This window comes from Oncorhynchus kisutch, linkage group LG29, assembly GCF_002021735.2.
Source record: "Oncorhynchus kisutch isolate 150728-3 linkage group LG29, Okis_V2, whole genome shotgun sequence".
NCBI lineage: Eukaryota > Metazoa > Chordata > Actinopteri > Salmoniformes > Salmonidae > Oncorhynchus > Oncorhynchus kisutch.
Genome location: NC_034202.2, coordinates 21,022,430 through 21,049,100, shown reverse-complemented (window position 1 = coordinate 21,049,100; position 26,671 = coordinate 21,022,430). Strand labels below are relative to the sequence as shown.

Genomic DNA, 26,671 nt, shown 5'->3' with positions numbered 1-26,671 from the left:
TGTTTTCCATAAGCTTAACTAGCGATTAGTTGGTCCTTCTTACCATTCCTTAAGAGGGACCATCCTACGTAGCAGATGTCAGATCAACATCCAAATATGATTGTTATTTGATTGAATCGTCTGATCCTCAACACTGGGGCCCCACAAGTGTGCGTTCTCAGCCCTCTCCTGTTCTCCCTGTTCACCCATGACTGCGTGGCCATGCATGCCTCCAACTCAATCATCATGTTTGCAGACGACAATACAGTGGTAGGCTTGATTACCAACAACGACGAGATGGCCTAAAGGGAGGAGGTGAGGGCCCTCGGAGAGTGGTGTCAGGAAATTAACCTCACACCCAATGTCAACAAAACAAAGGAGATGATCGTGGTCTTCAGAAAACAGCAGAGGGAGCACCCCCCTATCCACATCGACGGGACAGTATTGAAGAAGGTGGAAAGTTTTAAGTTCCTTGGCGTACACATCACGGACAAACTGAAATGGTCCACCCACACAGACAGCGTGGTGAAGAAGGCGCATCAGAGACTCTTCAAACTCAGGAGGCTGAAGAAATTTGGCTTGTAACCAACATACTCACAAACTTTTACAGTTGCACAATCTAGAGCATCCTGTCGGCCTGTATCACCGCCTGGTACAGCAATTGCTCCGCCCACAACCGTAGTGATGTCTGCACAACGCATCACCTGGGGCAAACTACCTGCCCTCCAGGACACCTACACCACCCGATGTCACAGGAAGGCCAAAAAGATAATCAAGGACAATAACCACCCGAGCCACTGCCTGTTCACCCCGCTATCATCCAGAAGGCGTGGTCAGTACAGGTGCATCAAAGCTGAGACCGAGAGACTGAAAAACAGCTTCTATCTCAAGGCCATCAGACTGTTAAACAGCCATCACTAACATTGAGTGGCTGCTGCCAACACACTGACTCAAATCTCTAGCCACTTTAATAATTACAAATTGGATGTAATAAATGTATCACTAGTCATTTTAAACAATGCCACTTTATGTAATGTTTATATACCCTACATTACTCATATGTACAGTGGGGCAAAAAAGTATTGTCAGCCACCAATTGTGCAAGTTCTCCCACTTAAAAAGATGAGAGAGGCCTGTAATTTTCATCATAGGTACACTTCAACTATGACAGACAAAATTAGAAAGAAAATACAGAAAATCACATTGTAGGATTTTTAATGAATTTATTTGCAAATTATGGTGGAAAATAAGTATTTGATCAATAAAAAAAGTTTATTTCAATACTTTGTTATATACCCTTTGTTGGCAATGACAGAGGTCAAACATTTTCTGTAAGTCTGCAAAAGGTTTTCACACACTGTTGCTGGTATTTTGGCCCATTCCTCCATGCAGATCTCCTCTAGAGCAGTGATGTTTTGGGACTGTTGCTGGGCAACACGGGCTTTCAACTCCCTCCAAAGATGTTCTATGGGGTTGAGATCTGGAGACGGGCTTAGGCCACTCCAGGACCTTGAAATGCTTCTTATGAAGCCACTCCTTCGTTGCCCGGGCGGTGTGTTTGGGATCATTGTCATGCTGAAAGACCCAGCCACGTTTCATCTTCAATGCCCTTGCTGATGGAAGGAGGTTTTCACTCAAAATCTCACGATACAGAGGTTGGAGTCTGTTTGATTGAGTGTGTGGACAGGCGTCTTTTATACAGGTAACGAGTTCAAACAGGTGCAGTTAATACAGGTAATGGGTGGAGAACAGGAGGGCTTCTTAAAGAAAAACTAAGAGGTATGTGAGAGCCGGAATTCTTACTGGTTGGTAGGTGATCAAATACTTATGTCATGCAATAAAATGCAAACGAATTACTTAAACATGATACAATGTGATTTTTTGGATTTTTGTTTTCGATTCCGTCTCTCACAGTGGAAGTGTACCTATGATAAAAATGACAGACCTCTACATGCTTTGTAAGTAGGGAAAACCTGCAAAATTGGCAGTGTATGAAATACTTGTTCTCCCCACTCTATGTGCATATTCTTATACATTCCTTTACGCTTGTGTGTGTATAAGGTAGTTCTTGTGAAATTGTAAGATTACTTGTTAGATATTACTGCATGGTAGGAACTACAAGCACAAGCATTTTGCTACACTTGCATTAACATCTGCTAACCATGTGTATGTGACCAATACAATTTGATTTGTTTAGATTTGACAAATGTGAACCATAATGGAAACCCTGTATAATTGAGACAAAAACTGTCTACAGTTGAAGTCAGAAGTTTACATACACCTCAGCCAAATACATTTAAACTGAGTTTTTCACAATTCCTGACATTTAATCCTAGTAAAAAAGGTCAGTTAGGATCACCACTTTATTTTAAGACTGTGAAATGTCAGAATAATAATCAGAGAAAAGTATTTATTTCAGCTTTTATTTATTTCATCACATTCCCAGTCGGTCAGATGTTTACATACACTCAATTAGTATTTGGTAGCATTGCCTTTAAATTGATTAACTTGGGTCAAACGTTTTGGGTAGCCTTCCACAAGCTTCCCGCAATAAGTTGGGTGAATTTCGGCCCATTCCTGCTGATAGAGCTGGTGTAACTAAGTCAGGTTTGTAGGCCTCCTTGCTCGCACACACTTTTTCAGTTCTGCTCACAAATGTTCTGTGGGATTGAGATCAGGGCTTTGTGATGGCCACGCTTTGTGATGGCCACAATACCTTGACTTTGTTGTCCTTAAGCCATTTTGCCACAACTTTGGAAGTAGGCTTGTGGTCATTGTCCATTTGGAAGACCCATTTGCGACCAAGTTTTAACTTCCTGACCGATGTCTTGAGATGTTGCTTCAATATATCCACATAATTTTCAATTAGACTATCAGAAGCTTCTAAAGCCATGACGTAATTTTCTGGAATTTTCCAAGCAGTTTAAAGGCACGGTCATCTTAGTGTATGTAAACCTCTGACCCACCGGAAATGTGATACATTGAATTATAAGTTAAATAATCTGTCTGTAAACAATTGTTGGAAAGATTACATGTGTCATGCACGAAGTAGATGTCCTAACCAACTTGCCAAAACTATAGTTTGTTAACAAGAAATTTGTGGAGTGGTTGAAAAACGAGTTTTAATGACTCCAACCTAAGTGTATGTAAACTTCTGACTTCAACTGTATATGTAATTCAATCAAAAATTACGTTAATAAAATATGGTGAAAAAGTATTGTTTCAATTCGTGTTTGCCTGGTGGGTGTTTACTGTCATAATCCAGTGGAACTAGAACACTTTTCTGCAGGAGGTAGGACAGCCACCGTGGGTGTCATATTTACCGATTAATAGTCCAATTTGAATGTACAAAATATTCATCTTTATGGAGAGATTCAATTTGGCCTTTTACATCAAGTTCCAGATGGCTTTTAGAAACACTGCTTTCATCATAGTGATGGGATGTGCAATGTTTCGTTCCCTAAAATATGTCCATGTTGATTGTGTTTGATGATTTCTCTGGGTCTCATCCCTGTTCCTCTGTGCACACCTTCGGGGGTTTTGGTTTTCTTTTATTCTTCCTGAGATGTTCCGGTTCTTGATCTCTTCTATCGCCCTCCTTTGCCCTGCCCTCTTGATCTGTTCTCCCTTTGGTCTTGCCTTTCTTCTCCTCTCTCTCTCTCTCTCTCTCTCTCTCTCTCTCTCTCTCTCTCTCTCTCTCTCTCTCTCTCTCTCTCTCTCTCTCTCTCTCTCTCTCTCTCTCTCTCTCTCTCTCTCTCTCTCTCTCTCTCTCTCTCTCTCTCTCTCTCTCTCTCTCTCTCTCTCTCTCTCTCTCTCTCTCTCTCTCTCTCTCTCTCTCTCTCTCTCTCTCTCTCTCTCTCTCTCTCTCTCTCTCTCTCTCTCTCTCTCTCTCTCTCTCTCTCCTCTCTCTCTCTCTCTCTCTCTCTCTCTCTCTCTCTCTCTCTCTCTCTCTCTCTCTCTCTCTCTCTCTCTCTCTGTCTCTCTGTCTGTATGGTTTTCTTTCCCCCCAAGTCCATTCTCCATCTCCTTTTTCTCTCTCATGTTGCTGTCTTCTATCCCCCATCTTCCCCTTCATTCAGGCCTCATCTCTGTCCGTCTCCCTCTCCCCTGTTTCCTGCCACCCTCGCCCCACCTCTCCAATTCTCAGCCCACCCCAATTCTCGTTTTTAGTCTTCTCTCTCTTCTCACCATTCTTTCTCTTCTCTCCATTCTCTCTCGTCACGCTCCCAGAGGCAGCACTGTCATGGCTGTGCCATCCCTGGGTGCAGGCTCAGACTGCCCCTCCAGACTCGCCTTGAAACAACAGTAAATTGAATAAATCACAAAGGGAATCAGAGCTGGGGAGTATTCCCATTTCCCTTCCATTTATCTCCGTCTCTTTCAATCCCTCAGCCTGACATGGACAGTGAGAGAGAAAGAGAGTGGAGAGAGAGAAAGAGTGGAGAGAGAGAGAGATATTTGGGCTCCCATCCTTTCTCTTCCCCGTGGACTGACTAGAGACTAAAGCAGCAGGGATTTGTAGGCTCTTAAGATTAATGAGAACCACATTTCCCTCATGGATACATCCGCCACCATGAATTTGCATGGCTCTTGTAGATTTGTTTTGTTCCTCTGAAGTCCAAACTTGCAGTGCCTTCGTAAGCTGGCCTCATAACTGTTGCCACTCTAGCCTTGCCTGGTTTCCTAGCAGCAAAACCCACCTGAGTGAATGAGAAAAAGTGTGCCTGGTCTGTTGTATGACATCTCATTGTGAATAGATATATTGTGACTCTGTATCAGCATAACAGTCTGATATGGGGATAATTGGCATAGCCCTGACAGATAAATTGCCTGACAGTCGGATGTCTTGTTAGCCGTGTTACTGTACTTCGCCCTAGCTACCCAGTGTTTTTATGTAGTCGTGGTGGACATTGAATAAGGACAGTTACCGCCATGTCCCCACTGGAGAGTAGAGAGCACTGATCCCCCTGCCATCTTCCTCCTCACTCTCTTTCTGTATCAACGGGTTTCTCACTGATGAGATCTCGAGGGAGGGCTGAGGAAGAGTGGAAATGAGGCAAAGAGGGAGAGAGACAAGGAGGAGGGAAGGAAAAGAGAGGGAGGAGAGCTGGCTGTTTGAGATGTGGAGCGGCCACTTGAAGTAAATCCCCTTCACCTTTCCAGTCTTCTGCACTCCTAGCAGACATATTGAATGTGAGATCCCATTGAGGGCCAGTGTTATGCCAACAAACACTAAATAGAATGCTAACTCCCATGACTGGTTTCTGTTGCCCAACTTTGATCAGGCAGATGCACATATACAGACAAACACGTGTGCAGACAATAGGCTTGGGCGTTATACCGTATACAGTATACCGTATCCCGGTGTATTGGAAAAAGCCACAGTTTTTTCAATACCGTCAAAACTATTTCTTAGAAGTTTTTTAATAAATGTGAATATTTGTAGCTACTTTTAAGTAAATACCTGCAGTCAACTTGTGCAATACTTAAGAAGATTTTAAAAAAGATAGCATTGTTAATTTCACATGTCACATAATTATTCATAATGAAGCTTGACAGTGTCTCCAGTCATGTGGTGTTTATTTAAAAGCTATGTGCTACATGCTCTGTAGTTGTACATATGGTTCGCTAATTTAGTAGCTAGTTAGCTATCTATTTAAGTGATTAGCTTCTTCCAAAATCAAGCATTCGCTTGGTAATAGGAGATAATGCCCTCCTGGACCAAGAGCCTTGCTGGATAATATTTGTTTTGTGCGTGCAGAAAACTGGGAGTAGCATTTTGGACATACTTGTATAGTTTAGGTCACAGACTGTATAAAATGTTTGCAAAGCGCTAGTTAGCATTTAGTTAGCATTCTCTATGAAATTCTACATGTGCTTGTTCGTATTGCTAACCTTCGGATAACAGAGTATCAGTGGGGTTTGAAGACCGTACCCCTTGTGTTCTGTGCCGCTATTACCAAATATCCCAGTATGGCACGAGGTATCACAATCTGTATCCTAGCACACATACACAGAAAGTTGCGTACACAGATGCGCCCACACGCATGCACAAATGCACAGACACGCACACATACACACAAACACACACAGCTGCTGTGTGGCCGTAAGGTTGTCTTCTGGTGTTGGGAGGTGTGAGACAAACAAAAAGGTTTAATGGCTTCGCACACAAAAATATGTCGCTTACTTCATTATTCGATGTGTGAGCCCATGAGATCTACTCATGGACTGGGGCACTGCGCAAGTGGCTGTCCAATGCTTCTAAGACACTGTTAACCCACTGTCACTGCAGATAAGGGACTAGGGGAGATAAGGAAGATGCTGAAGGGGAAAATAAGGACACAGAGGCTTTGGCTCATATTGAGCTGCAAGTGAGAAGCTAGCTTGGGCGTTCAGTGGAGAGAAAAGTCCCAGAAGTGCCTCCAACATTGTCCTAAGGAAAGGAAAGTATAATATGTAAAGTGTCAAGTAAAGGAAATAAGTAAAGGAAACAAATGTATTATTCTGAAAGCCTAGTGCTGTTAGTAGCTATTACTTCAGATACTGTAATCTTTTAAATCCTCCATATTCAGCTATCTGCAATAAGCTACACTATATACATATACACAAGTATGTGGACACCCCTTCAAATTTGTGTATAAAATCGAGCTCACAGCCATGCAATCTCCATAGACAAACATTGGCAGTACTGAAGAGCTCAGTACTGAAGAGCTCAGCTCAGTGACCTTCAGAGGATGCCACCTTTCCAAGAGTTAATTAGTCAAATGTCTGCCCTCCTAGAGCTTCCCCGGTCAACTCTAAGTGCTGTAACTGTGAAGTGGATACGTCTAGGAGCAACAACGGCTAAGCCGCGAAGTAGTAGGCCACACAAGCTCACAGATTGGGGCCGCCGAGTCCTGAAGCAGGTAGGGCACAAAAATAATCTGTCATTGGTTGCAACACTCACTACCGAGTTCCAAACTGCCTCTGAAAGCAACGCCAGCACAATAGCTGTTCGTCGGGAGCATGATGAAATGGGTTTCCATGGCTTAGCAGTCGCTCACAAGCCTAACATCACCAAGCACAATGCCAAGCGGCGGTTGGAGTGGTGTAAAGCTCGCTGTCATTGGACTCTGGAGCAGTGAAAACGTATTCTCTGGAGTGATGAATCACACTTCACCATCTGGCAGTCCGACGGGCGTATCTGGGTTTGGCGGATGCCAGGAAACGCTACCTGCCCCAATGCATAGTGCCAACTGTAAAGTTTGGTGGAGGAGGAATAATGGTCTGGGGCAATTTTTCATGGTTCGGCCTAGTCCCCTGAGTTCCAGTGAAAGTAAATCTGAACTTAGGTATCGGCGTCCCGTCAACGGGACAGTTCTAAATCATGCAGCACCTTGTATCACGATCGTAGATTTTAGAGAAACAACAAATGTTTATACAAATAAGTGTCTTATATCAGCTGAAAGCTTACATTTTTGTTAATATAACTGCACTGTCCAATTTACAGTAGCTATTACTGCGACAAAATGCCATGCTATTGTTTGAGGAGAGTTCCTAACAACAAAACACTTTTTACACCACGATATATTCACCTCTGAAAGTGAAATGTGTACTTACATTCTGAAATATTGCTCTGATCCAAAGGGTCATCCAAAGGGTCCCTGAGATAACATGGGGTGTCGTTTTGTTAGATAAAATCCTTTTTCACATCCTAAAAAGGTCCATATAGTATGCACTATCGATTTTGTATTTACTCTCATTCGATTTGCAAAGAAAGGAATCTCTGAAAATCTAACCCTGAATGGTGTTTCAACCGGTCAAATCACATTTGTATGTATTCTTCAGAGATCCTAGAACGCAACCAGACTTCACTATATCAATAGGGGTGTAGTATATCCTATAGGACACCATATTTGGTCAGAGAGCGATGCCTTCATGGCATGCCGATAACGCGGGCGGTCTTCACTTGAACGATTCTAACTTTGTCAAATAAGCACCAATCTGTGTCAAACAAAGCTAGCTACATAGCCAATGAGCTGGGCTTTACGGGAGTATCCGGACACCCTGTGTATGTAGTCAAATGTAGCTACAAACCTTTTGAGACAGCATGCCTTTTCCTTTTGGACAAAAATTATAAGAATATTCAGAGTTATGAAAACAGGTTGTTTTGCAAATGTTGAACTTATAATATGGCTACTGATACTGTAAAAGTTCAATCAAAGTCCAAGAATAGAGATTTGACGATATTCTTCCTGAATAATGTAATTTGAATGCAATTTTTTCCTTCACAATTTGTCCAAATCTAACTGGGTGACTTCACACTAAATGTCATGTAGTTCGCTCATGTTTCAAGTTATCCATCTGAAACTTTGCACATACACTGCTGTCATCTTGTGAACACCATCGGATTTACAACCAGGGTGATGGCTAGAACTGGGACCTTTTTCTTGCATTTCAACAATGGTGGTAGAAAAACAAGTTAATTTTTTTTCTTTGTATTTTCTTCTACCAGATCTATTGTGTTATATTCTCCTACATTTAATTCACATTTCCACAAACTTCAAAGTGTTTGCTTTCAAATGGTGCCAATAATATGCATATCCTTGCTTCAGAGCCTGAGCTAAAGGCAGTTAGATTTGGTATGTCATTTTAGGCGAAAATTGCAAAAAAGTGGGATATCCCTAAGAAGTTTTAACGCACGCTACAGCATATTTTAGACGATTCTGTGCTTCCAACTTTGTGGCAGCAGTTTGGGTCAGGCCCATTCCTGTTTCAGCATGACAATGCCACCGTGCACAAAGCGAGGTCCAAAGAGAAATTATTTTTTGAGATCAATGTGGGCAAAAAAATGTATTAGGTCAAATAACTTTTTTGTTGTACTTTTTACCCCTTTTTTCTCCCGAATTTCAAGATATCCAATTGATAGTTACAGTCTTGTCCCATTGCTTTAACTCCCGTACGGACTCGGGAGAGGTGAAGGTCGAGAGCCATGCATCCTCTGGAACACAACCCTGCCAAGCCTCACTGCTTCTTGACACACTGCTTGCTTATCCTGAAAGCCAGCCGCACCAATGTGTCAGAGGAAACACCGTATAGCTGACGACCGAAGTCAGCATGCATGCGCCCAGGCAGCCACAAGGAGTCGCTAGAGCGCGATGGGACAAGGACATCCTGGCCGGCCAAACCCTCCCCTAACGACGATTGGCCAATTGTGCGCCACGGTCTCCCGCTCGAGGTCGGCTGTGACATAGCCTGGGATCGAACCCGGGTCTGTGTTGACAGTGCCTTAGACCTCTGTTCCACTCAGGAGGCCCAGTGTGGAAGAACATGACTGACCTGCACAGAGTCCTGACCTCAACTCCATCGAACACCTTTGGGATGAATTGGAACACCGACTGCGAGCCTAATTGCCCAACATCAGTGCCCGACCTCACTAATGCTCTTATGGCTGAATGAAGCAAGTCCCCGCAGCAATGTTCCAACATCTAGTGTAAAGCCTTCCCAGAAGAGTGGAGGCTGTTATAGCAGCAAAGGGGGGACCAACTCCATGTTAATGCCCATGATTTTGGAATGAGATGTTGGACAAGCAGGTGTCCACATACCTTTGGTCCTGTAGTATGTCTCATACCTGCATCTCCAACCATTTTCTGCTATGAAGGAAATTGACTTCCAGTTTGGTAGTTAAACTTTTGAAATTACATAATTTTTTCTTGCTGACAACCATTCCTAGCTTTGTGTTTTGTAATTATTAGAAACCTGTTTTGACTGTTGACTTGCTCAATTCAGAGCTTTGCTGTAATACCAAAAAAAGAAAAAAAAGAACCACAATTATAAAATGACAACATGCATCTTTCCCCTAAGTGATATCAATTAGAGTGTATTTGGATGATATCTTCATACAGAGACAAGAGAGACACTCAGAGGCTCAGCACACAGGCATGATTTAAAGCCAATCTCAACAAACATATTGGATTTAGAAGACAATATCAATAGCCAATAGCCAGTCACTGTGTGTGTGTGTGTGTGTGTGTGTGTGTGTGTGTGTGTGTGTGTGTGTGTGTGTGTGTGTGTGTGTGTGTGTGTGTGTGAGAGAGAGAGAGAAAGGCAGTTACACAGATAGGGGGAGAGAGAGCATGATAAAGTATATGGATAGCAGTTGCCGAACACACTAAAGAGACAAACGATTTGTTTGAAGAGGTGCGCCACGGGGCCTCACAGGGCTTATTTGGGATAGCATCTCCGCCTCCCCGATAGAACAAAGTGAGCGCCAAGGGGCCATGCAATATGTATGGGCCCAGTTAACCTCCTTCCTTCACACATTCAGGCAGGCAGCCACTCCTCAGTCATGGCAGGTCAGGGCTTAAGTGGCTGCTGCCCACATGGCCCGCCCAGTCTGTTTGTTTTCTGAGCTTAGGCCTGTGGATTAGCCAAGTGAACCGTCGTAGCCCCAATGGGGAATTCTCAGTGCATTTACTGTCTTAGCGTAGCACTCTTGCTAGCTGGCTAGTGCTTCATATGCAGTGTCTCACTGTCTTTAGATGAGCCGTCTCATTGAGTCTACCCAGGCTCATGGAACCCTCCGCTGGGGTTTCTGCATGCCACACTCATACATTATGTGTTCAAGTGGACGTGAAGAAGCCAAGAGTGAGCTGTTCGTTATATGGTTATATCATTCCGTGTTCAAGATGTGGGCATTAGTAAAGGACATGGTGCATAGTATAGTGTGTTTCACCACTGCTAAGTGGATTTTAAAGGGCAGAGGGCATACTCGAGTGTACTGTATGTATGGCCACTGTTTAAGATGTGGAGGTTACATAATGTAAAGCATTGGGTAGTAAAAAAGCGTAAATGCATTCTCTGTTTATGTTTGCCCATTGTTAAAGAAGCACAAATACACTCATCTAGTGTTAAGAATGTGATAGACAGTAGCATTAGTTTTCAGCTTTTAAATTCCAACTTTAATGCTGTCTGACTTTTATTCTACAACTTCTTATTTCAGCACTTGATTTATTTCTCTCATTGGCATTCCCTGAGTGTTCCCGGCAAATATATGTTTGATAATAATTCATGATGTGAGCACACCTGAAAGACATACTGACAGACAGAAAGACAGAGCTGGGGAGGTTGAGAAATGACCCTGTCTGTGGAGTGCGCTATACCGCTGTGAGCCAGGCCACATCTATCTCCGAACCCCCCTCTCTGTCGCTCACTTTAGGCCGCTCCGCTCCTGCACACACTGCACTGCGAGTAAATAGCCCATGTCCAGATGTATCATCGCTCCTCCGAGAGACTCCCAGGTCTACATATCTCACTTTAATTGAACTTTTGATGCATTGCGGGCCATGGGGGAACAGCACTCCGCTTGGTAATGGAGGCTCTAGATAAATGGTCGCTTCCCTCTGTGTTTTTTAGGGATAGTTTTAGTTTTTTTTGTTGTGCTGAGGAAACAATGGGAAGAATATTCTCTCTCATTTCTTGTCTCGGTGGCGCAAATGGGGCAGAACATGTTTAGATGGGTCATATGAGTCCCCCGAGGGTTTGGAGAATTTCTGCAGAGTAGAAGGAAATGTGCCTGGGCCGCACTGCAACTCCTCACTACATCTCATATTGGTTTTCAAAAGGGGGCTATGCAAACAATGCCCATTACCTATTGTAAACTGGAGCGCTCTATTTTGGAAGATTAACTGGAAAGAAATGGGCCCATTTGTTCTTCTCATCTGTAGTCCTTTGTGCTTTGAGTCTATTAAAGCAGCCCGATTCAGCAGTGATACCCACTTTGAAATAGTGCAAAGCTTCTGGGGTATTTTCTTGTTCAGATGTGAATTGCACAACTGCTTCTTCATGCCAAACTTGACAACATTTCAAAAAGGTTATTTCTTCAGGGGTTGAAACGTAATTTAACTTCATCCAGTAAGCATAACATAATTCACTTTGTTTCTTATTCTAGGGGCATAGTGGGCATGAATGCAAATGTATCATCATCAGCATAACTTCCTGTTTCTTCTCCTCTTTCCTATTAGACATGTGCGGAATGTCATTAACCTATTTACCTTATAGCCTATGAGCATGGCACAATAATGCACATTCCTCAAGCTTCATGTTTAACCTATGGACTCACTTTTGCAATTATCACCTTCCTCTCTATCAACCAATTGGTGTAAATCTCGGGATGTATTATATGTCAATTTTCCCATGTTCTCTTACTTGCATAGGGCTACCTGCCATCACATCACATGGCGCTGAGGATCTTCCCTCGGAGACAAGGCCATTCCCCAAACTATTTTATAAAACGTCATATTGCATTCTGTCTTTGTTGTTCCTTCAGTTAAGCGTGTATTCGATTGAACTAGGAATGAAGTGTTCAACGGTGTGGCAAGGGGCAGCCCATTGAAGGGGGATTCCTGTAGAGATGAAAGGTTGTTGAACTGAGGCAGTCAGAAAGGCAGAGCCCATCTTCTTTTCAACAACCTATGTACTTATAGGAGGCGGAAATGTACTGAAAACAGTGCACCAAATAAGTACCAATGTATCTACTGTGACTAGGCTTTGTAATTTACAGTGCTTGACACAAAATGCATTTTGATTTAGACTGAGTCTAGCGTGAGTCAGCTGTTCAGTCTAAAATACTCTAAATGAATCAAACTTTGCAAACTTGTTTAGTCACCTTCTCTGTTCCAATCAATTGGGGTCCAAAAGTAAAATGGCCTTCCTGATATCAAACTGCCCAGATGTATAGCCCTCAAAGTCACAGTCAGTAATCAAAGTAGATTCAAGGTATTTCATCATATTTATTATATATGCATTCTAAATGCAGCTTTGATGCAAAGCAGTTGTTTTTTAATATACAATATACATGCTGAACAAAGTATTTTCACAACCCGGCTATCATTCAAATGTGTTTGTTTGCTTTACTCTTCCCTGTTTGCATTTACAACATACCAGTGCCTGTTTCTCATGCTTTGTAACCAACCCTCTCTAAGTGTGAAACCTTTTAACAGACCTCACATCTCGTTGTTTTATCCCTCCCACAGCCCTTGACCCCAAGCAGGAGACAGTGGATGCATTGATGCGGCGTTTTAAGGAGAGTTTCCGTACTAACACCACCCCGGAGATCTCCCACTTTCAACACAACGTCACACACAACTCTTCTACAGGACGCAACAGAGGCCCAAGCCACACCAGAGGTAAGACTAAGGCTCATTAGTCACTATTCTGACTTGCCTAGTTAAATAAAGGTTAAATAAATAAATAAAATATTCAGTAGAGAGCACATTTCTTTCAAGGTTGACACCCACCATGTACACTAACGTTCAAACGTTTGGGGTCACTTAGAAATGTCCTTGTTTTTGAAAGAACATTTAAAAAATTGTCCAATAAAATAACATTAAATTAACCAGAAATACAGTGTAGACATTGTTAATGTAAATTAGCTGGAAATTGAATATTTGTTATGGAATATCTGTAACGATCGTCTTCGGGAGAAAGAGAAGAGGACCAAAACGCAGCGTGGTAAGTGTTCATGATGTAATATTTAATGAAACGAACTGAACACTGAAATACAAAACAATAAAGTGAACGAACGAAAACCGAAACAGTACCGTGTGGACCAAACACTCACACAGAAAACAAACACCCACAACCCAAAAGTGAAACTCAGGCTACCTAAGTATGATTCTCAATCAGGGACAACAATTGACAGCTGCCTCTGATCGAGAACCATACTAGGTCGAACTCAAAACCTAACATAGAAAAACAAACATAGACTGCCCACCCCAACTCACGCCCTGACCATACTAAAACAAAGACAATAACAAAGGAACTAATATCTACATAGGCGTACAGAGGCCCACTATCAGCAACCATCACTCCTGTGTTCCAATGGCACGTTGTGTTAGCTAATCCAAGTTGATCATTATAAAAGGCTAATTGATCATTAGAAACCCTTTTGCAATTATGTTAGCACAGCTGAAAACTGTTTCCTGATTAAAAAAGCAATAAAACTGGCCTTTAGACAATTGCATTAGCAATTGTGGGTTAAATTACAGGCTCAAAATGGCCAGAAACACAAAGACCTTTCTACTGAAACCTCGTCAGTCTATTCTTGTTCTGGTAAATGAAGGCTATTCCATGCGGGAAATTGTCAAGAAACTGAATATCTCGTGCAACTCCCTTCACAGAACAGCGCAAACTGTCTCTAACCAGAATAATAAGAGGAGTGTGAGACCCCGGTGCACAATTGAGTAAGAGGACAAGTACATTAGAGTGTCCAGTTTGAGAAACAAACACCTCACAAGTCTTCAAGTGGCAGCTTCATTAATAGTACCCACAAAACACCAGTCTCAACGTCAACAGTGAAGAGGTGACTCCGGGATGCTGGCCTTCTTTTATACTTTAGAACCGGAACCCCCATCAGAAGCTGGCCAGCTAACTAGCTACAAGCTAGTTGGCAGTTAGCCACTGCTAGCGGTCCTCACCGTTATCTCGGACATCAGCCAGCCTCAACCCTGTCAATTCCTGCCAGTCTGCACAGCGCGATATCAACCCAGAGCATATCGGACTGCTTTTTCTCCACCACATCTCTGATTCATACCGCAAGCTCTGAACCATTATACCGGATCATCACAGCTAGCTAGCTGCTATCCTGGGGGCAACTCCTGGCTAAGTCTCTATCCCGAAGCAAGCACCAGTTACCCTGGAGTTAGCCCCGAGCTAGGCCCATCTCCTAGCTAGCCAAAGAGGTCCACCAGCCAATCCTTGGGCTACAATACCTCTTTTGCCAATTGGCCTGACCTGGACCCTTTACTAGCGACACGGAGCCCTGCCGATCCTTCATGACAGGTCTGCCGACGTAACTGTCCGAGGTGGTATATTATATATGTACAAGTACATGCTGATGATAATTTGGCTTGTTATTCTAGTATGCTGTATCCCTTTACTTTCTGGAGGCTTGTGTGTGTGATGCAGCGTCTCACTACAATGTCTAGATTGTAGTCACATCCATGACCTCAGTCCTCAGGACCATAAATTCAGACCTTGGCCATTTCCATGCACTCAAATCATATATGACAGTAAAAGACCCATCAATTTGACATTACCCACTACTGGAAGAGACTGAGTGGCCACTGTGGAAATGAGACACTAACCTTGGACAGCTTACCCCATGCCCTTGACTACACACTTCATCACCCCCTCACGCCGCCTGCTCTATATAGTAATGTAGTGTATTACACAGCCTAGCTGTGAGATACTGTAGAGCAGGCCCTAACAATTGGCTGGGGGGGGGGGGGGGGGGGGTAGGGTTAGGTGTCCAACCAACATAACTAACAGGAAGGCTATGTCTTTGTGTTTGAAAAAAGTGTATTTGTATTTTCTGTTAACCCACAAGTTAGAAGTTTTTGTCATTGAAAGACCCTGAGCGAATAGCCCAGGAATTAGCTTTGTCAGTGAATGTCGGCTCTGTGAAATCAAATCCTTTCAGTGGTCCAGCTTTCAAATTCTAAAGAATCTCAGTGCAAGTCGCTGGCGGGAGATTTCCTCTCTGTGACTCGGAGAGAAAATAAACTATTTTCGAGACCTACAGTTGAAATAGTTTTTCTCAGCACAAAGAGGGACCCAATCCAGGATAACAAACATGCTAATTGGACTAGCGCTTTTACGTAAGGGAAAATCGAGAGAGGGAAAGGGAGTTCGCCGGCTAGGCTCTGAGATTAGGCCACGCAAGGAAATGAATGCGCAGTCAAATTATACACAAGATGGAGAAGGCAGGAACTGGGAATGTACGAGACTAGAGGGAGGCTATGATAGACTTTTCTATTTCATTTGGGCTGGCTTGAAACAGCGTTTTATGCCGTAAATTAGTTCCCTTTTCTGCCATCTCTCCACATTTCCACGAGCCCCACTGAACATGTGTTTTACATGGATGCCAGTTTTTAAACAGATTAAGTGTGAGTGCAGCTGTGAAGTTCTCTTTATTTCCCCCGTTGTTGTTGTTGCTGATTACTTTTGCATTGTAATGAGAGGCCATGGCGGAGACAGGCCCTTTGGCACAGTGGCACAGTGGCACGAGGCCCCATGCTGCGCAGGGGCGTCTCAGTGACACAAGACAGGCAAGGGGGAGAGAACACCATCTGTGTAGTTTATTAAGAGTCTTGCTGATGAGTGAAACTAATGATAGGGGCATACATTTCTTAGATTTAGATTGTGGGGAGAACTGAGGGGGAACGGTTCTAGTTGTGGGATCCATTTGTTCAAGTAGTTATGTTTCCATTCTTCTTTGTGAGTACGCTTGTGTTTGAGAAAGAGAACGACAGTGTAGAGAGCGACTGAGTAGAGAGTGAGAGAGCGACAGAGTAGAGAAAGCGATAGAGACTGCTGTACCCCACTTCAGCACCAAAGACAGTGTCTCTGCTATTGTAGAATAGAGTCTGAAAAGAGAGACAATATTAGAGATTATGAGTGAATCTAGTCTGAGTGAGAACAAGTTGGTCAAGTTTCTCCGGAGCAGACGGTCTGTTGAAGTGTCCTGTTTGATTCAGTGAGACCCAACAAATAGAGCGCTGTCCTTGGCGCTGAAATGGAGAGAAGTGCTCTCTCCACTCTCCCACTACTCTCTCTCTTCTTCTTTATTCTATTATCTTTCTACATGTCAAACACACACAAATACGCATGCTTGTGCACACACAAACACACACACAAACACACAACGGCATCAGCACGCAAGACGCAAATCTCTCCCCTTCAAGTTCATATTTTCATATTTCATTGTCTGTTGTCTCTATTTCACCATGCCGTTTTTGAGGGCTCCAAGATTGGGCTAGTTAACATTCTGCCCAAGCCACCATTCAAAGACACACTTTGAAGTCTTTTCACAATGAAGTTTAGCCTCAAATTGAGTTTCTGGTTTATGTATTCTGTCCCCACTGTATGTGCATACACCTTTGTGCACTGCGTTTCCCACTGTAATAATGTTTGATGTGCTACTTAGGAGCTATGGAACTGTTTTGATGTGTCAGAACTCATATTTGGCCCACTATGACAGCCTAACCTTGTTTCTATTATCCCACTTATCTGATATAAATTGATGCTTTGAAGTTACAGATGAAAGTTTTCAGTATTGTGTCTTTCTCTACTCAGTAGATTCCCTAAATGAAGAAACAGGATGTGGAGACAGAAAAAAATGGTGTTGGCTGAATTAGCAAAGCCTGTTACTTACCCTGACCTGTGTGTGTGTGTGTGTGTGTGTGTGTGTGTGTGTGTGTGTGTGTGTGTGTGTGTGTGTGTGTGTGTGTGTGTGTGTGTGTGTGTGTGTGTGTGTGATTCAGGGAGTTTTGATGGCTGGTGAATGTATTCTGTGCTTTGCTGCACTTTCAGCACCCTTCAATCTTCCCTCTAGATAATACACCATGATTTCAGCCCTGACCCTAATCCTTAGGTTATCTATAACAGGCCAGGTGATCTACAGCCAGACAACAATGTGTGTGTTTGTGCGTGTGTATGCTTGTTTGCATGCGTGTGTGCATCAGTGGCACTCAGTGCCGTTTATGATGAGGAAGGACAATATTTTTTTAATGAGCATGGTCTTATTTCTATTACAGCATGTTGGATGACTGTCATTCATATTCCATTCACCCAGTTCCATTTAACATCGATAGGTCTAGGCTACTACATAATACTCAAACTTTCCCTATACCCATCATGAGGTTGCTACAACCTAGCCTATGAATGAAAGTACAGTACAGGACCAGTGAATAGTTTGGACACACCTACTCATTCAAGGGTTTATCTTTATTTTACTATTTTCTACATTGTAGAATAATAGTGAAGACATCAAAACTATGAAATAACACAAAAAAGTGTCATTTTAGATTATTCATTTGCCTTGATGACAGCTTTGCCCACTCTTTTGGCATTCACTCAGCCAGCTTCATGAGGTAATCACCTGGAATGAATTTAAATTAACGGGTGCCTTGTTAAAAGTTAATTTGTGGAATTGATTTCCTTCGCAATGCCTTTGAGCCAATCAGTTGTGTTGTGACAAGGTAGGGTGATACATAGAAGATAGCCCTATTTGGTAAAATACCAAGTCTATATTATGGCAAGAACAGCTCAAATAAGCAAAGAGAAACGAGAATCCATCATTACTTTAAGACACGAAGGTCAGTCAATCCGGAACATTTGAAGAACTTTGAAAGTTTCTTCAAATGCAGTTGCAAAAACTATCAAGTGCTATGATGAAACTGGCTCTCATGAGGACCGCCACAGGAAAGGAAGACTATCCTCTGCTGCAGAGGATAACTTCATTGGAGTTAACTGCACCTGTCAGGGGTGTGTACGGGAGGCAAAGTCAGGTGCAGGAGAGTGTAATAAACAGGCACACTTTAATTCTGGTCCAAAAATGACAGCACATAAGAACAATAACGTGACAAAAACACGGAACATAGCAAAAGTATAGCTCCTGACAAAATCCACATAACAATAAACAATTACACACAAAGACATGGTGGGGAACAGAGGACTAAATACATTATGGAATGAAAACCAGGTGTGTAATGGAACAAGACAAAACAAATGGACATATAAGAAATGGAGCGGCGATGGCTAGAAGGCCGGTGACATCGATCGCCGAACACCACCCGAACAAGGAGAGGAGCCGACTTCGGTGGAAGTCGTGACAGCACCTCAGATGGCAGCCCAAATAAATGCTTCACAGATTTCAAGTAACAGACACATCTCAACATCAACTGTTCGGAGGTAGACTGTGTGAATCAGGCCTTCATGGTCGAATTGCTTTCAAAGAAACAACTACTAAAGGACACCAATAAGATGAAGAGACTTGTTTGGGCCAAGAAACAAGAGTAATGGATATTAGACCGGTGGAAATCTGTTTGCGATTTTTGGTTCCAGCCGCTGTGTCTTTGAAGATGCAGAGTTTGGTTTGCTCTTAGTGGGACTATCATTTGTTTTTCAAGTGGACAATGACCCAACACGCCTCCAGGCTGTGTAAGGGCTATTTGACCAAGAAGGAGATTGATGGAGTGCTGCATCAGTTGACCTGGCCTCCACAATTACCCGACCTCAACCAAATTGAGATGGTTTAGGATTAGTTGGACCGCAGAGTGAAGGAAATGCAGCCAACAAGTGCTCAGCATATGTGGGAACTCCTTCAAGACTGTTGGAAAAGCATTCCAGGTGAAGCTGATTGAGATCATTTCAAGAGTGTGCAAAGCTATCAAGGCAAACGGTGGCAACTTAGATTTTTTACTACATGATTTCATATGCATTTTTTCATAGTTTTTATGTCTTCACTATTATTCTACAATGTAGAAAATAGTACAAATAAAGAAAATCCCAGGCATCCCGGGTGGCGCAGTGGTCTAGGGCACTGCATTGCAGTGCTAGCTGTGCCACCAGAGACTCTGGGTTCGCGCGCAGGCTCTGTCGCAGCCGGCCGCGACCGGGAGGTCCATGGGGTGATGCACAATTGGCCTAGCGTCGTCAGGGTTAGGGAGGGTTTGGCCGGTAGGACTATCCTTGTTTCATCGCGCACTAGCGACCCTTGTGGCGGGCCGGGCGCAGTGCGCACTAACCAGGTTGCCAGGTGCATGGTGTTTCCTCCAACACATTGGTGCGGCTGGCTTGAATGAGTATGTGTGTCCAAAATTTTGACTGGTATTGTAGGTGCACACAGGTCGAGTAAAACATTTGAGATGACAGACAGTGACACATGGACAGACAGTGACACATTCAAACCCACCTTGCACACTCTTGCCTACTTCTAGCTTATCTAGGGGGTAATTGTTAGTCCAACAGTTGCAAACGAGAGTTTCTATTGGACAAATTCAGTTTTTTTATCCCTGGTTCATTTGCTTACGTTAAAGAAACATTTTTCAACAGAATACCACCCCGAATGAATCCCAGAATACAACCCTGATCATGCTCAAACACAGATCACTTTCATAGCAACCATGTTGTGTTCCTTCTCGCATCTATACACTCTCCTCCTTTCACCTTTTCCCATTGGTGCAGCTGGCTTCCTGGTTGGATGCGCGCTGTGTTAAATAGCAGTGCGCCTTGGTTGGGTTGTGTTTCGGAGGATGCATGGCTTTCGACCTTCGTCTCTCCCGAGCCCGTACGGGAGTTGAGACAAAATAGTAACTACTAACAATTGGATACTACGAAATTGGGGAGAAAAGGGGGTAAAACTTTTTTTTTACATAAAAAAATAATAAATAAAGAAAATCCCTTGAATGAGTATGTGTGTCCAAACTTTTGAATGGTACTGTAGGTGCACACAGGTCGAGTGAAAAATTTGAGATGACAGACAGTGACACATGGACAGACAGTGACACATTCAAACCCACCTTGCACACTCTTGCCTACTTCTAGCTTATCTAGGGGGTAATCATTAGTCCAACAGTTGCAAACGAGAGTTTCTATTGGACAAATTCCGTTTTTTTATCTCTGGTTCATTTGCTTAAGTATTAGAAACGTTTTTCAACAGAATACCACCCCGAATGCATCCCAGAATACAAGGCTGATCATGCTCAAACACAGTTCACTTTCATAGCAACCATGTCGTGTTCCTTCTCGCATCTATACACTCTCCTCCTTTCACATTTTCCCTTTGTTTGTGGACTTCAATGAACAACACATCAGCTGTATGTGACCAGGCAACAAAAAAAATCCAAGCCAAACCATGTCATAACCGCTACACACATTGTCCCCATATTAGCTAAAGTAATGTCTTAGTCAAAATAGCTAATAGAACTACTGTGTTAGTAAACCCACTACAATCATGCAGTAACATTACAGTGTATCGACAGTAAGCAGTTACTCCGGCAGGCCCAGGTGGCAATAAATTAATAAACCCTACAGAGTGCTGTTGAGGCGACTATAGACTTTCATTGCAAAACAGTGTGTTTTAGTTAATTATTTGGTGACAAGTGAAAACATTTAGTATAGTTTAGCATACAAAGTGTAACTTTTTCAATGTTTTACCATTTACATTTTTATGAAATTCACTGAGGAGGATGGTCCTCCCCTTCCTCCTCTCAGGAGTCTCCACTGGTGTGCATACTCCTGTCCAGGATATTACATCAATGGACTCATGCTTAACTGAAAGTCGAGCAGCGTGTTTCTAACCATCAATGTAATTACTGCACAGTCTGACACTGACCGTTTCTCCAGACCAGAGGAACATGATAGCTACTCATCATATGTCATGTATCTCATATGTCAGCCTGACTGCGTAGCCCTACAACAGTTATTAATGTGCCATATATTCTGTCTCACTGGTTGGTAATCTTACAGGAATAGGATTCAATTGACACCTCCTGGTCTTAGGCATGAAACATCCATTTTAGATGGCCCTAACAACCCATGGTGTCCCCAGCCTCACTGTCAATCGTACAGGGTGGATGGAGGCAATCATAGGGGAGGTGCAACAATTACCCAAGATGGAGGAATTAAACCCTGTGTGGCTGGTGTTAATAACCCAAAGGAGCCATGGTGCTAAGGGTTCTGAATTTGAGCCCCCTTTTCAGCCAGTCATCAGTCATACCCTATGGGATCACATTTACCAAAGTACTCTTTCCCTGTCCCAGCCATTTGCCGATTACACCCGGAGTGCTGTGTGTGCCATTTGTATGCTCATTAGTCTAAACGATCCATTAATCAAAATGGAATATGTGAATAAACGTCCAGGGGAGATAGAGGTAGACAGTAAGGCCACTTGGGTGGGAGTGGTGACCATTAAAACTCCCACCTGTTCCAATATTTTACCCTGACCTGTGTCACAGATATATGAGGACACGAATTTGGGCTGTGGGTGCTTATATTGTGATGCTGTCAGCAATTTCTTTAAGGCACTGCAATTTTAGAAGAGTCTTGTTTTGAAAGCCTTCAGGTTCCATAAACTCAGAGATGATTGGAATCTGTTCGATTGTTGTACTGTAAAATGCAACTGTGCTGCCACCTGTTTGCCAGTTTCAAAACCCTATATCAAGTGGTTGGATATTTAATTGGATGCAGATAGGGTAGAGAGAGATGGAGTGAGTGAGAGAGACAGAGACAGAGAACTTGAGAGAGAGGGGGGGGGGGAGCCACAGGCAGACATAAACAGAAAGACTCTGATAGAGGGCAGAGACAGAAACAAAGAAGTGATTCACACAGATACCACATTGACGTACCTTGGACCAGTATTGGACCGAATGTAGATTTGTCTTCCCTGAGCTCAATTCTGCATGAGTGAGGAGAGAGGGGCACCCGCCTGGGGGATCTAGGGCTGGTCAGGGATCAGTGGAGCCACTGAAGAGGTGCTTCTTCCTGATGTGCACTTGGCTAGAAGTGGGCTGCCTGGGGCACTATGGCATGGGCGTCTGGCACTCCCACTACTCTCTCAGCCCGCTTGGACTTCATTCCACCTAATCAGCCTGCCATGATTTCCTGCCAAGGCCAGACTGCAAACAAAAGCCAGTTAGAATGAAGCATGGTGGAATATAATATAGTGCTGCTGTCCACACACATTCATTTTGCTAGAATACTGTATATATTAAAAACATTCTATTCATTCAATTTTCTAGACTAGGCCTACATTAACTTTTATCGCACGTCCAAATTAACATCATGACGTTTTCAATTCAACAAGCTTTGAGAATGTGTTATCGCAGGTAAATCACCTGGTTCACTGTTATCACAATGAAATATCAAGATCAAGCATAAGACTTCTTAGTAATCAACAATTCAGTCTTATTCACATCAGTCCTACCACACTAGAAAGCATGTTTATCAGCAAACTTCACTCTGGAATCACCATTGTAGACTAGTAGAAGTACCCTTGGAGACTATAAGAAGCAGCGTGTTGTGTTTTTAATCTGGCCCCCGTTATAGCTTCTGAAAGGACATATACTGTATATCTGTCTCCATAGTATTACCATCACTGTCTTGGATTGCAGGCTTTTACTATTAGATAATACTATTGACTATGCCTAATATCGAGAGCTAGTGCTCCTCCAGAAACATTAGAAATCTCAATCTCAGAGATAATTTCTGCTAGGATTTCTGTCAAACAGGCAGTTTGAAGCATCACACTTTAGCAACTTGCTCCATCACCATCTGTGATCAGGGATGTAGTGGAGGGAAAACACACATAAAAAGGTGTTTATGCACCTTTTTGTGAAATAGTATTTACTCACCTTTTTATTTAGTTCATTGTCGTTTACCCACTTATTGCGTTCCCAGCGTTGATCAATGCTCAGAACGCTAATATTCATGATCTGAGCTCTAATCGTACCTGCCTCTCTGAGAACGAGTGGAATCATGATTCAGATACGCTCATTATGTTCTCCTACTCACCCCAGATTTGCCTTGTTAGTTCTCATTCATTCACCACTCTGTCCAACAGCGAACTCCTCTCACGGCTACGGCCGAGACATATTTTTTTACTTTTTTTATTTCACCTTTTTTAACCAAGTATGCCAGTTGAGAACAAGTTCTCATTTACAACTGCGACCTGGCCAAGATAAAGCAAAGCGACACAAACAACAACACAGAGTTACAAATGGAATAAACAAGCGTACAGTCAATAACACGCTAGAAAAAAATGGCGTGAGGAGATAGGCCATAGTAGCAAGTAATGGGTGTTGTTATCGTGACCAGTGAGCTGAGATAAGGCGGAGCTTTACCTAGCATAGACTCATAGATGACCTGGAGCCAGTGGGTCTGGCGACGAATATGTAGCGATGGCCAGCCGATTAGAGTATACAGGTTGCAGTGGTGGGTGGTATATGGGGCTTTGGTGACAAAACGGATGGCACTGTGATAGACTGCATCCGGTTTGCTGAGTAGAGTGTTGAAGGCTATTTTGAAAATGACATTGCTGAAGTCGAGGATCGGTAGGATAGTCAGTTTTACAAGGGTATGTTTGGCGGCATGAGTGAAGGAGGCTTTGTTGCGAAATAGAAAGCTGATTTTGGATTTAATTTTGGATTGGAGATGTTTAATATGAGTCTGGAAGGAGAGTTTTCAGTCTAGCCAGACACCTAGGTATTTGTAGTTGTCCACATATTCTAAGTCAGAACCGTCCAGAGTAGTGATGCTAGTCGAGCGGGCGGATGCAGGCAGCTATCGGTTGAAAAGCATGCATTTAGTTTTACCTGCGTTTAAGAGCAGTTGGAGGCCACGGAAGGAATGTTGTATGGCATTGAAATTCATTTGGAGGTTGGTTAACACAGTGTCCAAAGAAGGGCCAGATGTATACAGAATGGTGTTTTCTGCATAGAGGTGGATCAGGGAATCACCTGCAGCAAGATCGACATCATTGATATATACAGAGAAAAGAGTCGGCCCGAGAATTGAACCCTGTGGCACCCCCATAGAGAATGCCAGAGGTCCGGACAACAGGCCCTCCGATTTGACACACTAAACTCTCTGAGAAGTAGTTGGTGAACCAGGCGAGGCAGTCATTTGAGACAACAAGGCTGTTGAGTCTGCTGATAAGAATACGGTGATTGAGTCGAAAGCCTTGGCCAGGTCGATGAAGACGGCTGCACAGTACAATCTTTTATCGATGGCGGTTATGATATCATTTAGTACCTTGAGAGTGGCTAAGGTGCACCCATGACCAGCTCGGAAACCGGATTGCACAGCCGGAGAAGGTACGGTGGGATTCGAAATGGTTAGTGATCTCTTTATTTTCTTGGCTTTCGAAGACTTTAGAAAGGCAGGGCAGGATGGATATAGGTCTATAACAGTTTGGGTCTAGAGTGTCACCCCCTTTGAAGAGGGGTATGACTGCGGCAGCTTTCCAATCTTTAGGGATCTGGGACGATACGACAGAGAGGTTGAACAGACTGGTAATAGGGGTTGCAACAATGGCAGCGGATCATTTTGTTGGTTCCTGACTTCCCTGAACAGTTGCATATCGCGGAGATTATTCGATGCTATTGCAGTCTGCCACAGGATGTTTTTGTGCTGGTCGAGGGCAGTCAGGTCTGGAGTGAACCAAGGGCTATATCTGTTCTTAGTTCAAAAAAAATTATAATGGGGCATGCTTATTTAAGATGGCGAGGAAATTACTTTCCTGATGGGATGAGGTCAATATCCTTCCAGGATACCCGGGCCAGGTCGATTAGAAAGGCCTGCTCGCAGAAGTGTTTTAGGGAGCATTTGACAGTGATGAGGGGTGGTCGTTTGACCGCGTACCCATAGCGGATGCAGGCAATGAGGCAGTGATCGCTGAGATCTGGATTGAAAACAGCAGAGGTGTATTTGGAGGGCAAGTTCGTCAGGATAATATCTATGAGGCTGCCCATGTTTACGGATTTTGGGTTGTACCTGGTGGGATCCTTGATAATTTGTGTGAGGGCGTCTAGCTTAGATTGTAGAACTGCCGGGGTGTTAAGCATATCCCAGTTTAGGTCACCTAACAGAACGATCTCTGAAGATAGATGGGGGGCAATCAATTCACATATGGTGTCCAGGGCACAGCTGGGAGCTGAGGCGGGTCTATAACAGGTGGAAACAGTGAGAGAGATATTTCTGGAGAGACTAATTTTTAATATTAGAAGCTCGAACTGTTTGGGCATAGACCTGGAAAGTATGACAGAACTTTGCAAGCTATCTCTGCAGTAGATTGCAACTCCTCCCCCTTTGGCAGTTCTATCTTGACAGAAAATGTTGTAGTTGGGGATGGAAACCTCAGGATTTTTGGTGGTCTTCCTAAGCCAGGATTCAGACACGGCAAGGACATCAGGGTTGGCGTAGTGTGCTAAAGCAGTGAGCAAAACAATCCTTTCTCTTAGTCTTCATGTTTTTACATCCATTCAGAATAATAGTTCCTCAATATATTTAAAAAATCTTTCCAGCTCTCTCCCTTTCGACCACTTAGCGTGATTGGGAAAAATGGCATGCTCTGATCCAGTGGAAACATAAAATGGCCTACCTGATTACTTTTTATCAGTGCTTGACTTGCACAAATAGCCTACAACTGTGCCTGTCCCGAGCTCACTGGCAGATGAAGCTCTGAGGGCCCAGAATATTTTGTACAATGTTGCAAATTGCTAGTTGGACCCAAGTTAATAGTTGATACAATGTTTCAAGTTTGTTGCAGACAGGCCATATGTAGCCAATGTGATTTACAGGATATTTATTTTTATCAGGGTATTGTCTGCCTTCTGGCTATTTTAGGTTTGTATCATTTTAATTTATATTTTGATATCCTTTTGATTAACCACATGACAATTATTTTGAGATATGCAGACATTATTATAAATTAAATGAAACCGTTGCACGAAAATGTGCATATTAAAACCATAACTGGCACGCAGATCGGTAGAAATTGTAAGAAAATTGGCATTCCACATGAGAAAGGTTGCCGACTCCTCATGTAGCTTATTATTGGCAACTTCAGCAGAGTAAAGCCAGAATCTGCGAAAGCCAGTAGGAGCAGGAGAAGGATGGTCGGGTCAGGTTAAGATTTTTTTTCTTCTGGCTATCAAGATCTCTGGCTCCTGGACAGTCTGTGGTGCAGCGTGGCGTTGGTGGATGGAGCGAGACATGATGTCCCAGATGTACTCAATTGGATTCAGGTCTGGCGAACGGGTGGGCCAGTCCATAGCATCAATGCCTTCCTCTTGCAGGAACTGCTGACACACTCCAGCCACATGAGGTCTAGCATTGTCTTGCATTAGGAGGAACCCAGGGCCAACCGCAC

At 43.2% G+C, this 26,671-nt stretch overlaps 1 protein-coding gene across 1 annotated transcript in view; it reads left to right on the top strand.

Moving 5' to 3' along the window:
* Positions 1 to 26,671, top strand: part of LOC109873601 (astrotactin-2) — a 476,030-nt gene that overhangs the window by 142,177 nt on the left and 307,182 nt on the right. The window contains exon 4 of the mRNA XM_031809054.1: positions 12,993 to 13,145. Within this exon, the coding sequence (XP_031664914.1) occupies positions 12,993 to 13,145 (153 nt within the window). The remainder of the gene's footprint in view (positions 1 to 12,992; positions 13,146 to 26,671) is intronic.